Below are 17,164 nucleotides of genomic sequence, written 5' to 3'. Positions count from 1 at the left end.
TGTCCAGTGGCCACCGATTACTACTTGGTACCAAAATGTTCACCATTCTCTTAGGTATTGATCAACACCAATATGATCTCTCTATGACTTATGATTCCAGAGATATGGATCCTTAAATCTCCGGAAATCGGAACATTTTGGCCAATATTTCGGAAACGGTAAGAGTGACGCAAAAAAATTCCAACACTTTCTCAGATATTTTTTGATGCTCTATCGAATGGAGGACTCAAAATTAAAAAAAAAAAAAAAAAAATCGAAAATAACAGACAGTCGGTTAGACAGACACACAGACATAGAGAATTCAGTAACGAACTTTTTAAGTTTGTTGAAAAAAAATGTTAACAGCAGGCGTGCACTCGGAAATATTTGTAACTGGTATTATTCTGCACCCGAAAAGACAATAAGTAATTGTAAAATTCTTTCACCTACATTAAAAGAAAGAACTAGATGGTTTTTACGCGAGAGTACGAATGAAATGTAAGATCAAATTTTCATGTTGAAGATGTATAGTTTCGTTGAGAAAGTGTACAAAGTATTTTGAGTAAGGATTTGTTGGGGTTCAAACCCGAAGTCCCCCGTGGGTGTGCCCCTAATCTTCGGCTTTATTTGGAGATGGGGTAGTTTTAAGGTAATGGAATTGGTCGTACAATGGCTAGTCTGAATAAAACAACTGCCAAACTTCGCACGTGGTTATGACCTTAATACAAGATATAATTGAAGACCTGAATTGCATAACATCCCAAGTCCACTCTGTTTCTTCGTATTTTGCGGTTTTTTTGTTTTTATGCTAGCATCTATGTTTTAAGGGCTATTCACTTGCATAATACGTAAATCAAAATCTATTTTTTAAAAAATAAAATAATTTCAGCTAAACAGAATAGCATGCCAAGTATTCCTGTTCTTGTGTTTCTTCTAAAATCACAAAAGTACGCCGGTGGACTTGGGATGCTCTGCAATTCATTTTTTTAATTTTATCCGTGACTTTCGTTGGAAACGCCTAATTACGGAGATGGGACAAGTTTTAAGTAATTAGTGGGGTTGGCCTATCTTCGCACTTAAGGCTTTCCTTCCAAAGTCGCAGATAAACTTACTTCTTGTATTGAAGTCTCGAATATGTATTCACAGTTTGTGGTTTGTCTTATTCAGTGTAGCCATCTTACTACAATTTTACTACTTACCTAAAACTGGACACATGTCCGTACTTAGGCATTTCCAGCCAAAGTTGCAGATAAACCTTTTTTTAAATTTATATATAGATATCCTGAACACGTATAAGAAAATTGTCGGTTTATTCCGAGAACACCTTGTATAACTTTCCGTATAGGTTGTGAAGGAAGCAAAGAATTGCCATAAATGTATTAATCTTATTGTACAAAAATAGTTCCTTTCTTGCTTATTAGAAGGCGGTTATTTTATCCTCCTCCAACAGCGGACATCGGGCGAAACTCATACAAATGCTTTAGTTTTATTTCGTTGTTATATGCACGGAATGTTGTTAAATACGATCAGTTCATTCGATATCTTTATATTCGACATTTTCTATATCACACAGTGTGGTTCAGGATAAGGCTTATCACTACAAACATGAGTAACTCTGTTCAAAAAACACTTACTGCAACATGAGTGATTGAATTCAGCAACTATAAAAATAATAATTTTAGAAACACATTCTCAATATGAGTACTGTGTCTCTGCACACACACACACACACACTCGCAACCTGAGAGCAGCATTCCTCATGCTAGCCGTACAACTGTGATATTGTTGATCGACGTATTCAGTTTTCGCGGTTAGGTCTGCATTATTTTTCTCCCAAATGACTACAAAGAGAAATCGAAGGATGAAAGGTCAGGCGTCTTTGATGGCCAAGGAACGTGCCTTTGTTTGTGGAAAATTAGACGACAAAGTAAATGGCAGTTCCTAGTGGACCAATTCTCGCACTATCTACAGGATTGAAATGCTCCTTTCGTATGGGGCTTGAAGTTGCATCTCCACAGTCAAAATGTTGTCTAAACCATCTCTGCGTGATTATGGGTGACTGTGTTCGTATACTAGTTGACAATGAAAAGACGCATCTCTGCGCTGTACGCGGTTGCTATCTTCTGTAACGTCACGCAGGTGTCGCCGGATAACCGAAACTTTTTTTTGAGTCGCTGATTCCATGAGTCAGTATCATTACTGTAAATGTTTCCTGAGGCGTTATTTACGTTTATAATGGTAAATTTATTGTGCGGCATCCTGTATAATGACAAGTCACCTCTTATATGCAGATGTTTGTGATACAAATACTATATTTGTGATTATGTGGTTTATGCTTGTCTTAATAACTTGTGATTTAGAAAAAGAAAAGTTGATTATCATCGAGAGTTGCCGAAGAAAACAATTAAACACAAGTAGTTCAAATATAAAAATATTTTACTTTATTACTAACAGTTGATGAAGCAAAATTACCTGGAATGTAGGTAGCTTTTTATATTCGTGGCAATTTTAACTTTAGAGTACTCTGTGGTTTTATATTGTTACTTTGAATAGATTTTAATTTGTTTATTTTTAAATCCAATGGAAAATAAACAATGCAGAACATATAATTACATTTTAAAAATAAACAGACAGCGTTTAAGTCTGTCACGCTAATCTTAATAATATACAGTGAGGCTTATAAATGTCATTACCCTGCATTATCGCTTGGTGCCTAACGCTAATAGATATCGCTATTTGCGTTATCACTTGCTGTCTGACACAAATACATATCACTAGTTCCACTATAACTTGCTGTCTGACATTAATAATTACAGTTAGCTGCGCTATCACTTGTTGCCTGACACTGATATATACGGTTAGCTTCGCTATCAGTTGTTGTCTGACACTAATAGATATCACTATCTCCGTTATTGCTTTCTGTCTGACACTATTAGATATCACTGTTTGCGCTATGGCTTATTATCTGACTCAAATATAGGGCTACCAGCGCTATCACTTGCTGTTTGACACTAATATATGTCGCTAGTTGCACTATCACTTGTTCTTTGACACTAAAAATACGGTTAGATGCACTATCATTTGTTGCCTCACTAATATATACGATTAGCTGCGCTATCACTTGCTGTCTGGCACTAATAGATATCACTATCTGCGTTATCGCTTATTGCCTGATATTAATATAGGGCTACCAGTGCTATCACGTGCTGTCTGATACTAATGTATATCGCTAGTTGGACTATCACTTGCTGTCTGACACTAATGTATATCGCTAGTTGCACTATCACTTGCTGTCTGACATTGATGAATATGGTTAGCTGCGCAATCGCTTGTTGCCTGACACTAATATATACGGTTAGCTGCGCTATCACTTGCATTCTGACACTAATATATATACGGTTAGCTGCGCTATCACTTTCATTCTGACACTAATACATATTGCTAGTTGCACTATTACTTGCTGTCTGACACTAATAAATCCGGTTAGCTGCGCTATCGCTTGTTGCTTGACACTAATATATATCGCTACCTGCGCTATCACTTGTTGATCTTGATTTTGAGTTTAACGTCCCGTTCAGCAGCGAGGCTATATGAGACGTGGACCTACTGGCACTAATATATATCACTATCTGCGTTATTGCTTGATGCCTGATACTAATAAATATGGTTAGCTGCTCTATCACCTGTTGTCTGACACTAATAGATATTGCTACCTATGCTATCACTTGTTGCCTGGCTTTACCTATATATCGTTAGCTGCGCTATCATTTGCTTACTAATACTAATAGATCTCGCTAGCTGTGTTATCGTTTGCTGCCCGACACCAATAGATATCACTACGTGTCCTATCATTTGCTGTCTGACACTAATAGATAGTATCTGCGCTATCGCTTTCTGCCTGACATTAATATATATCGCTAGCTGCGCTATTACTCAACTAGCTGCCTCAGCCTAACGAGCATAACCGTGGTATGTTAAACTGAAATATTTCATTTTCATTTTCTTTTTTTTTTTCTCTCTCTCTCTCTATCTTCTAAATAACGTACCACAACTAACGAACGCTGACACGGAAACACTTAAATTTGGCCTTGTAACTTGCACACAACTTATAACCACAATGCACAATCTATACTAACTTATAAATCAGAATTTCTACTGTAGCTTAACTTCTTTTGTTTCACTCTTCCTCCCTAGTCTAGTGAATGAATGAACAGTTAAACTATCATTGTTTTTGTCTTTCTGAGTATCATTTTATTTTCTACATGTTTTAAAATGTTAGTTTATTTATACCAGTAATCTATACCCACTTCTCCTCGTCTCGAATTATCCACTTAACCTCACATTACACACTTTTCATTACTGGATTTCCTATAACACATAGCCTACAACATACGTATCTGTTCAATGATCGTTACTGGTGATTATTTTGAAACTCTCTCTAAATAACTCTATGACAGCAATTTTGTTCTATTCACAAATGTAACTCGGAAGTTATAAGAGCTGATGATCGTGATATATGCTCATTTATTTTTCCACAATGAAAGATGTCGAATACCTACTGTGTTTGCTATAAACCAAAAGCAACTCGACTACACACATCAACTAACTGCAAGTATTACTCTAGTCAGTGAGTCGACTGGGACACTAAAAGCAATCGCTGTGTTACCAACTCTAAATTTCCTTAACACTGCTAGGATTGCCAATAGGGGAAAATAAAATTACCGGTACCCTCTCAAAATTCTTTATAATATAGGTTTATACTGAGTCAATCCATTCTAAGTGATCAAGCATGTGCCGTTCGACCATCTCCAAAAAATCTATTTTTTTAATGAATATCAGGGTACTTCAAAACCACAATTAATTATTTTTTTTACAACATCCCATGGCGACGCAACGGCTGCCGCCATTTACCGTTTTTTCGATTTTAGGCGTTTACGTTGTTTTTGAATATCTCAGCCTGTACCTGTATTTGTCCTAACAAATTTTAAATTGCTTGACGTCTCCAACTCGAGAAGAGCCAAAACTTTAATCTCTCAACAGTTTTGTCTAAAACCACTTGAAGGGGGTGAAACCAGGGTCTGCAGCAGCAACATTTTTGGACATTGAAAACATGTTTGGGAAGAGGAAACAACTGACGTAGAGATCTGAATTTTTGTGTGGATGTAGTCCAGGGAAAATTTAAATGTATCATTTATTCTCAGTTCGGAGTCACCACGTGACGACTTTAGAAAAGAAAACCCGTTTAAATTTCATAAAATAGGATAAACAAATATAAGTTAACTACGTGGTTTGGCGAGAAAATATAATTTATAAAATAAAGTCTTAGAACATCGCGACCAAGGATCTTATAAAATAGAGGATCTGCCCTTACAACAAAATCTTGAAGTCATACGTCACAGTTTCGCCGCCCCTACTCTGCCCACTCCGCCCAATAGGATCGCAATGTTTTGAACCAACAATCATGGCGAAAACGAAAGTAGCCAATCAGACGATGGCAGAAACGAGAATAGCCAATCAGACGTGCCGATGTTCGGTTGTTTTAGCTTCATCGATTTGATTGGATGAAGATACACAGTGGCGTATTTACGATTTTGTTTCGGGAGGGGCTTTGCTAACTTTCGGGGGGGGCTTTGCCTGGAAATGTGAAAATTCTGCAAGATATTTCATTTACTTTACTATACTAAGTAAGATTTCGGGGGGGGCTTAAGCCCGGAAGCCACCCCCCTAAATACGCCACTGAGGATACATATGGGCAGATCCTCTATTATAACAGGACTAGCTCGGGAGAGTAACGCTCCCGGAAGTAGAAACGAGAAACACAGTTCTGATTGGTTGGCATTATCCACTTCTTGCCACGTTGCATTAAAATAGCAGAAATCAAACGCTTACTGCTGTCGGCCTTCGTGGCCGAGTGGGCTAGCGCTATGTGCTAGTAACAAAACTCTCCTTTAGCGTGAGTTCAAACCCGGCCCGAGGGAAGTTTTTTTTTTACGTTTTTATAACATTAAATTAAAATAATATGAAAATAATACTTAAAAAAGTGATTTATTTACTTTTATGCAGATAAGTAGTTGTAGTACTTATATCCTTGTACTCCATTATATAGGGCTCGTTTTGTTACCCTTGTACTTCATGATATAAATTTTGACCAACTTAAAACAACTGGCTAGAATAGCGCGTAAAACAGCTGGCTAGAGTAGCGCGCGGAAGAACGTACTTCCGGGAGTATTACTCTTCCGAGCGGGTCGTATTATAACATCCTTGATCGCGACCGAAATATTACGTTTCTTTTTCTTGTTAACCTCAATTATTGTTCTATATTTTTAGGTAGAGACTTAGGTCTTAATCACCTATATCACTCAGTTTTGTTTAAATAATTTTGTCATTTTCTAATTTTAATGTAAAAATTGATAAAATGTTAAATAATAATGAAAGATGGCAATTCAATAAGTTTCTTTTCTTTCTGTTTATAGCTGGATTTGCTGAATTTTGTTTGAAGCTGAAAATTACAAGTGCAATGGTTTTAATATTTACGCTTCTGCTTAAACATTTATACATAATAAGAATCTAGAAGTTGAAGGAAATGTTTGTGTATTTTCCAGCCATACACATACAGAAATGCTTTACATTTTTAATAAATATGCCTTGACCAGCTCTAGGACCTGCAAAAGAGGACATCTGAAAAGATGATGATAGTTCGCAATCTTATTTTAAATAGAACATATAGAAATATCAGTGCCGTAAATTCGTTCTGTATCTCAACCCGACTATTTTCCTAGATTTAAGCATTCTTATTCTAAAAGTTTATGTTAGGGGGAAAAAATGAAGTGAAATCTTTGAGTTTGACGTCCCACGGTTATGCCGGTTAGGCTAAAGGAGACGATGAGTGATGAATGAAATGGTAGAATGAAGAAAGTGGGAGGAAACGGGAGAATCCCGAGGAAACCTACGCACACGGTGTTTGCCCACCACAAAGTTCACTTGGCGGGGGCTTATCTTAGGAACTTTACTAACTTTTGTTACCAAATTTCCCTGAATTATGGAATTTTCCCTTTATCTACAAATACTAACTTTACTGTAATTTCAAGTATAGGAATACAGATAATTTACTCTAACGAAAGAAGGGGCCGCGGTGACTTATTAGGCGGTGGGTAAGCCGAGCAGTTTTAGATTTTAGGTGACGATCATGAAGTAAAACGAGAGTCGCCATTAGGGGGGTCAGGGAAGGGACACAATTACCCACTCCTTGAGTTTGAAAAACTCATGCTTTTAACAAAAATGTGAAAATTTGTCAGTGAGCAATCTTTCCCCCCTTAAACCCTGGCAAAATCTGAAATGACAGTGCTGGGTGAAACCCATTGAGTCCTATAGTAGCATGGGTTGATATTTAACTGTCCACGATATTTTTGTGTTCGTGTCCCCAGTCGACTTCGGACGTCGTGAATAGTGGTAACAAAATAAAAGTCAGGATTATTTTTTTTAAAAAAAATAGAACAATGGTAGAGCGTTCATCTCTGGTGTGTAGTGTGTCTGCTTCGATCCCAGCTTGAGTCAAATGTCCTTTGCTGAAAAAAAAAAAAACATCGAATGCGAGTTTCTCAAACTTTCTTCATTCCATCATTTCATTCCTTTCTCATCACCACTATCTCCTATAGCATACACGGCAAAATCGAGAGACGTAAACTAAAATATTCCATTTAATTTTCTCTGATGAGAAAAATTGTAAATTCTAAAAATACGGACAATCGCATTCCATTAGTAGGCGGAGGTGCGGTGGCTTAGCGGTAGAGCGTTCACCTCCGGTGCTTGGGGTCCCTTGTTCGATCCCAGCTCGCGCCGTGTGGATTTCGTGGTGGACAAACACCGTGCTCGTGGGTTTTCTCGGGGTTCTCCCAGTTTCTTCATTCCACCACTTCACTCATCTCTCATCATCACCGTCTCCTTTCACCTAACCGGCATAACTGTGGAACGTAAAACTTTAAATATTTCATTTTTTCATTCCATTTCATTTCATTTTTTCCATTAATAGACAATTATTTCGTGCATAAAGTTAGCATATCAAGTCATAACTTTACAAATCTCCTTTTCTTACGTCTCCCCCTCCCCTCCAAATAACGTTTCAGGAATTCTGAAATATGACATGTCAAAAACATCCCAAAATTACTTCCAGAGCAGAGGTAGCTACCTATGATGACAATTTAGAGAGCCCAGACTTTCAGCTTGAAAATCCGGGACACCCTATGAAAATTTACAGTGTAGCCATAGTTAGAAACTTGCTTTACGGCGAAAAATCAGAATTAATTGCATAGGTCAACACTCATCAAAATGAGTGATCGAGAGTAGATGATTAATATTAATTGAGTATCGATGACTAATAAGACAATTGATTATTCCTACCAGTTGAGTGTCGAAGAGTAATAAAAGAGTAGATTATTCCTATCAGTTGAGGATCGATGACTATTCGATATTCAAGTCAGTTAAATATCGATTAATAAGAAAAGCAGGAGCTTTGTTAAATCTCGCACGAAAACATCGAAACTATCTAATTTTGGAAAGGAAAAACTGCAAATGTTTTGTGTTGAACATTTTTTTTTTTTTTTTTGCAGGGACAAATGATGTAAATGAGGAGCGTTTTTTCAAAACTCGATAGAACACAAAACATCATTTTTACAGGAATTGCATTTTTGTTAGTATTGTACGTAAACTTTCATTCAAGAAACGTAATTATAGGTAAAGTACAGACAGTGTGAATCTCCTAGAGAATAAAAATATTTGCCATAGAATTGGCTACTTAAAAAATGCAGATTTTTTCAAAACTGGATAGAGAACATGGACAGGACACAAATGAATGTGACTGAACCTGAATTTGCTGCTAGTATTGTTGTTTCTATACTGTTATACTGTTGTATTACTATTGTGATTTTATTTTTGTTTCGTCATGATATATTCTTTATTTAGTTTTCATTAGTATTTTGTTTTATTGAGTTAGTTTTGTGTATAGTGTAATGGGTTACTTCTACAGTGTTACATGAATGAAAAAAGTAATATAAACACTACGGAAAATTTCAAAAAGTAACACCAGAATGTAAGAACACAAAGTGCTGTAGTAATAGTAAATAATGAAGCATATACTTGCGTTGTAGTTAGCAGTTTCGGAGAACATCTTCATTAAATCATCTTGCTTCTTCTGGCATTTCAAAAAAGTGTATGAGTTTCCTTATGTCCTTCTTCTTCTCACTGGACACCATGTTCATCTTCTATAGGCGTGAGGATCTCAGCATTTCTTTGTGACATGTTTTAATTCCAGATTTGAAACAGCAACCTCCACAGTTAACCGAATGTAAGTGTTCTGCACGCTTACAGTAACAGTACATACTTCTGTAGGATACTGCACGTTGCATCCCTATGTGAAATGACAACTTTGCTTTCAGAATCTTCTGAGAAGTCTCTGTCAGTGTTTTGATTTGCCAGTTCCTGTTAAGAACTTTGACAAATCCATGGGATTGCAAGATTCGGTAGTATTCAGCTATGTGCTGTATCGAGTTTTGAGAAATTGCTATGCATGAGCTTTATTGAGTTCTGACAAAACGCTCATGATTCAGTATGCTATACACGTGCCACATATTAAGGTTTGTCAATTCAGATTTCATAGCTAGATTGGTAGCATAAAAAGCATACATATATACCTACGTTTCTCAAACTTTGTGCTCTATCAAGTTTTCAAAAAATGTTCCTCAAATCCTCGATTGTTCCTGTTAAACATTGTCTGGGAACTGTATGATATTAAATAATTAAATACGTAATAGAAGCTTGTAGAGAAATAGAAAAATATTCTATATATATCTGCAAATAATCTATCTCTCATGTCTCATAGTATATTAGAAAGAGAATAAATTTGTTTAAGGTATTCTTCGAAGATGTTCAACAATTTGAATATTTTTTCGTCAATACCTAGTATATTTCTATCTAGATAGCTATAACAACGTGTTGAATAACTTACAAAGACTTGTCCTTAAACATAGGTAGAATATAATACCTTAGTACATGTATACAAAATAATGTATGCAAAATGTAATTAGCTAATAGATGCATATACTCGTAACGGTGTTGAAAACCTACCCATTTTATAGAACATTGATTTAGTTTCGGAATGATGTTTGGTTTCTTTGAAAATGAATTGGAAGTGACGTGATTTTGTTTTGTGTTTTCTGCTTCCTTTGAAAATGATCTGCAACTTTGATTATATAATTTTATTTTTTAATTTTCTTTGAAAATGATCTGGAACTTTAATAATGTGATTTTATTTTCCTGCTTTATTTGAAAATGACCTGAAATTTTAATGTGATTTTATTTTCCTGCTTTATTTGAAAATGATCTGAAATTTTAATATGATATTATTTTTCTGCTTTTTTTGAAAGTAATCTGGAACTTTAATGATGTGATTTTATTATTTTTTTTTTTTAAGAAAAATGAGTTTGCATTTTAATGTGATTTTATTTTTCTGTTTTCTTTGGAAATGATCTGATCATATTTTTCTACTTTCTTTTGAAAATGAACTGAAACTTTAATGATCTGATTTAACTGATTTTCTACCAGCTGCTTTTTGAAAATGACTTTTAAAAAAAGTATACTAGTTGCTTCTGCTAAAACCTACAGCTTGTCTGCAAATTGCAAGTACGCTAGCACATCTTCTGGCGTCAGTAAGAGGCATCACAGCTAGCGATAACTATTAGCCTGAATGTGAACTTCTGAATGTTAGCCTGAATTGAGAGTGACAGACAGATCAAGACGTTCTATAGTACTCGCGCCGAGTCGTGAAGCTTGGGCTCTAAACCAATCATAGAAATATTTTGCTTGAGCTCCAACACATCGGAAAACTTCGGTACAATTCGTGGAGCCGCTTTCCGGGCGCACACTTGGGGAAACGTCAAACACCTGAAATTCACCAACAATGTTGCCAAACTTTGAAGACATAGTAAACGAGTATATATATAAAAAAGCATATAAAAATGACCAATAATAACACTGCACAACAATAACTACTGTAACAACTATTCTAAAATGGTAACAATAGACACAACAACGAATAGACAAATAGTAACAACGAAAACATAACGCAACAAAAAAGAATTAACAAAAAGGAACTTGACGCCAATCCGACAACGCTGTACTCTCAGGAAATGTTTTCCGTATAGCGCGAGAGAAGACACTGACAAAATATGATGGGTGGGGATTGACGACCATAACACACCCTCGCGTTCTATTGGGTGGTGAAATCGGTAGATCTAGGTCAAGCGACTCGGCGCGAGTACTATAATATTATAATTATGATAAATATATTATTCTTTCAATTAAAATTTGATAATTAAGTTTTTTTTTTAAAAATGTACCACAAAATTTAATTTAATTTTCATAACATTTAAATAGATTCCAAGGAGAAATAAGTAAGATCAACTAAAGGACTAAGTATGTTACAGATATTACTTTTCATAAAATATGAAAACTGAAATTAAGTAGATACACTTAAAAAAAAAAAAAAAAAAAAGATTCACACAATAAATATGCAGGCTGATATTCTAGGTAACTACAAAAAATGAATTTGAAATTATCTATCTTATTTTCCTACTGCGACAACACTTTTCCAATTATGTATTTATTACTTTTGTTTCTTTCTTTTTTTTTTTTTTTTTTTAATAGGGATTGAAGACATAGCAATGCCAGCAGTTGAACCATTTACAATTGAAGAGTTATCGCTGTCTCTAGCAACTGGACCTAATGGTTATACTGTTACATTAAAGAATGTAGATATTTATGGAGCAAGCAATTACACTGTTAATAGGCTCAAGTAAGTCTAATAAAACAGAAGTAAGCCCTGCCAAAATACGTTTTATTCACCAGTGAATAACGATTGTGGTATTAAATATTATTAATGGTATATTTTAATCACTGCATGTTCTATTGACAATGTTTCCTGTAAGTACATAACAGTATATCTTCCATTACAACAATTTACGGAGTATGTTTAGTACAAGGGGTCCAGAAGCACGTAAAAACACAAAATTTACAGGAGAAATGAATGATGCAAGTATTTAAACGTAACATAACGTAACCTAATCTAACATAAACTAACCTAAGCTTACCTGAACTAACCTAAACTTACCTAATATTATAGAAATATGCGAAATTCTAACATTTTTGGAAAATTATGCGGGACCTCTACACTAACATAAACTAATCTAACCTACCGGTAAACTAACCTAAGCTAGCCTAAACTAACATAACCTACTCTAAACTAACCGAATGTGAACAGAAATTACCAAATTGTAACATTCTTTAGAGAAAAGAGCTGGACCCCTTCTGCTAAACATAGGCCCAATTTACACAGTAGGAGATGTGATTTACTACATTTAGAAGTTTCAGTCCTAGATGGCATTATAATAAGTAGTTGTATCTCGATTCTCTGAATTTGGAGGTTAGTCTTGTAATGTAATTTTAACTCATCAACGTATATTAAAACTTTTGAAATTGAAAATGCATTTTACTTCCGACTTGACAATTCTTGCCGTGTGAACTGAAGCATTGTCATACAGTATACGGCTAATTCAAATGACTGCCTCCACGAAACTGAAGCAGCTAGACACTTGAAACTGACACATATTTCTTCCATATGTGATATTATAGGTCGTGAATGACTTACTACTAATGGGACTATATTTCAGTGTCAGGCTGGGAATCACGGAATTATCTGCGTTTAAAAAATGGTCTGTAAACAGTTATTAACTAATATTTCACAAATACTATCCGCCATGTTCTCTTTATTTTTCATTGTCTTTACTATCACTTTTACTAAAATTTAACCCCTTCAGTGTGGGTGGCGAGTTAACTCGTGTCTTCAAAACACACCTGCTGTGCGGATGGCGTATATATACGCTTTCATTTTGCTTTGGCTATTTTGTATTGCGTATGGCGAATATACTTGCTCATAGTATGAGTAATGTTATTGCCGACAATATTTAGCGAGTTTGCGCCCACCTAGGAACCCCAAGAGACTACACAGAAAAATTGGGCTTGATCTGTTGAGGTATTCCCAAATTTTGTGTAACCTAACCATATGATGATGATGATGATGATGATGATGATGATAACCATAAATACGACAATGGCAAGTTATAGTAGCTAATTAGAAGCAACAAAGATCATAATGCCGAAAATTTCAATGTGATTGCTTGAGAGGTTCAAAAGTTATTAAAAGGTAACAAATTCCAAAGTTCTAAAAAAAACTACACTTTTTTACAGCGGTTCGCATCTGAAAATTACGCACTGAAGGGGTTAAGAGAAAGCGTAGAGAAAACCCTAAAAACGAACAGAATGTAATAATATTCCAATCGTAATGATATATATTTTAAACTGCTGTATTTTATACATGATCTAAAGTGAACTAACTTATGACCTTGATTTTGCAGACTCGGAAGCAAGCACAGGCCATTTGAAGCTCGCCTAGTAATGCCAGAACTGAGAGTCACAGCTCGATACAGCAGCAAAGGTGTACTATTTATTTTGCCGGCCAGTGGCAATGGAACTTTCCATGCAACATTTGGTATGTAATAGTAATAAGTAAATATTTATAATGTTTAATAAACCATGAATAATAGGATACATTTATTGGAACGTATACATATTATACAATAATTACAATTGATGTTTACATAACTTCATCTCAGATAAGCTACATTTATAAGTCAAAATAAGCCAAAGGCGTTGACGCAAACCTTCATTGACAATGCTATCTGATCTGATCTTTTAATAACAGCATATGGGATATTAGACATAACTAATTCATGCTTATTTTTCGGCAACGAAATTTTGTAGACAGCGTACTTCAACTTACTAAGCCTTTTTTTTTTTTTTTTTTTTTTTTTACCGGTATTGAAGTCAACGTCTAGAACAAATACAATTCGGGTCTAGACCTTGACAATATCGCAAATCGACATATCAAATGTGAATCTTTTACTTCCTCTGCCATATATTTTTGTATTGATAACTTACTTTCTGTTGATATAAGTGACCATTGCATTCCAGAAGTATTTCATTGATATTTCCAAAGCTAGATAAAGACCCTAGTAACGCAGGTTCATAATATCCAATATAGACCACACTCATATTAAGCAAAATGTTTGAAAGAATTATGATCGAAAGAATCTATTTGTATTTTTAAAATCAGAAGGTACTTTCAAAATACAGGCAGGATTTCGACCAACCTGCAACTTCAATTATAATCTACAACGATTAGTTGCATTGTAACAAAAACAAGCTATCACGTTTAGTACTATTGACATAGAAAAAGCATTCGATAAGGTCCGCCATGAAGGATTAATATACAGTCTTTGTAACTTGTAAGCACTTCTAGCCTACTGGCAAATATAATTGCCGATACAATGTCCTATGTCATATCTATTTTCATTTGCGGTGTTCTCTCAACATCTATTTTCTCACCGTTACTGCTCGTTCTCTCCAAATCTGAGTTCTCATAATTACCAAGTAATAGGCTGTGCAAATGGTCATCAAAATAGTGAAAAAAAAATGCAATTCATCTTCCCGATGTTCCACAATTCCTCATGCAATACAGCACACAGATCCGTCTGCGAGAATGGAGGAGGATCTGCCCCGTAGTTTGAACTACAGAGCTGAACACAGCTATTCAATAATGTTGATAACTGAGATTTGGTCAGACCAAGTAAGGTTTAGTTCATCCCAGTGCTCAAGAAACCACGTCTCAGCAGAACCAGCAGAGTTAATTGGTTGATTGTCGTCTTGGAAAATGACGTCACCGGCCTTAAAAGACATCTGAGTATCCACATGGTCATCTAAAACGACCACATAATCACTGGAAGTAATGCATTCAGTTAACGTAATCACTGGAAGTAATGCGTTCAGTGAACGTAATCACTGGAAGTAATGCATTCAGTTAACGTAATCACTGGAAGTAATGGGTTCAGTGAACGTAATCTCTGGAAGTAATGCGTTCAGTGAACGTAATCACTGGTAGTAATGCGTTCAGTGAACGTAATCACTGGTAGTAATGCGTTCAGTGAACGTAATCACTGGAAGTAATGTGTTGGTGTGAACGTAAACACTCGATCCAAGTAGTGCCAATAATTGCAGCACACAACATCTCACAGCCACCAATGTACTTCACTATACGGAGAGGACATTTTGGATCATAATCTTCTGTGTGTGCACGCCATACAAAAACAGCCTGTTGTTAGCAACATACAGAGAAAGGACTCATTGGACCGTACAGCACATTCCCAATCATTCACGGTTTATTTTGCATGTTCTCCACGCTGCCAAATCGTTGTTTGCAGCTATCAGGAATTTGAAAATTGCACTTTACCCGGAGTTTGTAGGCAATGCATCACTTTCGAAGTCTACAATGAATCGATCTCAAATTTATTCCAGTTTCTAAACTTCTTATTGTTTCCTACATTGATTATAAGTTTGTTTATCCTTCCCGGTATACGGGGTAAATAAAATTCATTTTTGAATGCGGGTATAGTATACGACTGATGAAAATGACGAGGAGCATACTTAAAACTGATGTCAGCGTAAACCTCAACATCACTTGTCACATACATAAACCTGAAACACCAAACAGAAACTGCTGTTAACTACAATTGCACTATAATTCTATTAACATGAATACTACTGTTAAACTATCATAAAAAATATGATAACGAGACATACAAACACACAATAAAAAAGAAAAGCTTGTAAGTTAAAAAGAAAAAGAAAGAAAGAAAGAAAAAAGAAACAAAATGAATAATCTGAAATAAACTACGGTTATAATTGGAAATGGATGAAATTGTTATTATTAACAACTCGATAGGTACGTCAAAAACTATGGCTGTTTGCGTCCCATTAGGATACGGGAATTCTCCCTCAATAAAACTAAATGGTACACAAAACATAAAACTGACTGCGACTGTGCTCGAATTAAAAAAAAAATGAAAAACGCGTCATCACGAAGAAACACGTTTGATAATGTACCTTTGTCCATAAGAAAAAAAGGGTATATTAATAACGTTGATAGGCACTCACGAAATGTCTTATATCGAAACATCTACTAATGTATTTACATAAATTTCGTTACTGACACTGAATACGTACGTACTAGATATTACTTGTACAAGTCAGCAGGACGATAATCTTATCTTCATTTATAATCACAACCATTTCTCCATCACGAGTAATTCTATTTTGTGTTTCAACCGCTTGTTAATACTCGCGGATGAAGAGTGGCACGTTTACTTCAAATGCAGTAGGTAGCTTGTCTACACCTTTTCATATCTTTTATGTGTTATTTCCTCTGCATTTTCTGACTTATAGAGCTTAGTACTAATACTTTTATTTGGGATTTTATTCAGGTATTCTGCTTCTCTTTACTTACACATTTATCGTAGCTCGTGCTTTTCTATCTTTCAAAAATCGCTCAAGCGGTTGTGCTGCCCTCTTTCTTCCAAAATAGCAGTTTCATCGCTATGGGTGGTACTGACTACAAAACAAGATCTCAACGTGTAACTGGAAAATACATTAGTCAGGGAGTCAGAAAAATTGATATATCGTGACTAAATGTATTTTTTGATAGTAAGCGAATAACCAAACTCTAAGTTTAAGGTTATATTAACGATATGAACAATAGTGTTATGACAACTAATAAATATGTAAATATATACAAAAATCGTGTCTCGTAATAATAATCTTTATCAATAATACAGTAAAATATATATGCTTTTCTAGTCGCCAAATCAGTAGTTAAATTATAAACCTTATTTGCTTTTAATGTTTACTGGATCTATTCCGTATAATAATAATCCTTATCAATAACACAGTAAAATAAATATGACTTTTTATTTGTCACATATATTTCTATGTAGCTGAATTAAAAAAGTTATTTGTTTTTAATGTTTACTGGATACTGTTTCGGATAATAATAATCCTTATCAATAATATAGTAAAACAACTATGCTCTTTTAGTCGTCAAATAAGTAGCTAAATTATAAACCTTAATATCTTACCCCCGCTCTGATCCGTTCTTATTCTACCGAAATCGACGATACTTAAGTCCATCCTTAATCACACAAGCAACTTCTTGTTCGGTAACACTTAATTAGAAACCCGCCATTCT

At 35.1% G+C, this 17,164-nt stretch overlaps 1 protein-coding gene across 1 annotated transcript in view; it reads left to right on the top strand.

Moving 5' to 3' along the window:
• The window catches only part of LOC145693521 (protein takeout-like), an 87,128-nt gene that overhangs the window by 53,220 nt on the left and 16,744 nt on the right, over positions 1 to 17,164 (top strand). Inside the window, exons 3-4 of the mRNA XM_081769589.1 lie at positions 11,677 to 11,824; positions 13,443 to 13,576. Of these exons, the coding sequence (XP_081625715.1) occupies positions 11,677 to 11,824; positions 13,443 to 13,576 (282 nt within the window). The remainder of the gene's footprint in view (positions 1 to 11,676; positions 11,825 to 13,442; positions 13,577 to 17,164) is intronic.

This window comes from Thermobia domestica, chromosome 8 (genome assembly GCF_964235325.1).
Source record: "Thermobia domestica chromosome 8, izTheDome1.hap1.1, whole genome shotgun sequence".
Taxonomy (NCBI): Eukaryota; Metazoa; Arthropoda; class Insecta; order Zygentoma; family Lepismatidae; genus Thermobia; species Thermobia domestica.
This window is presented reverse-complemented; position numbering and strand designations above follow the sequence as displayed.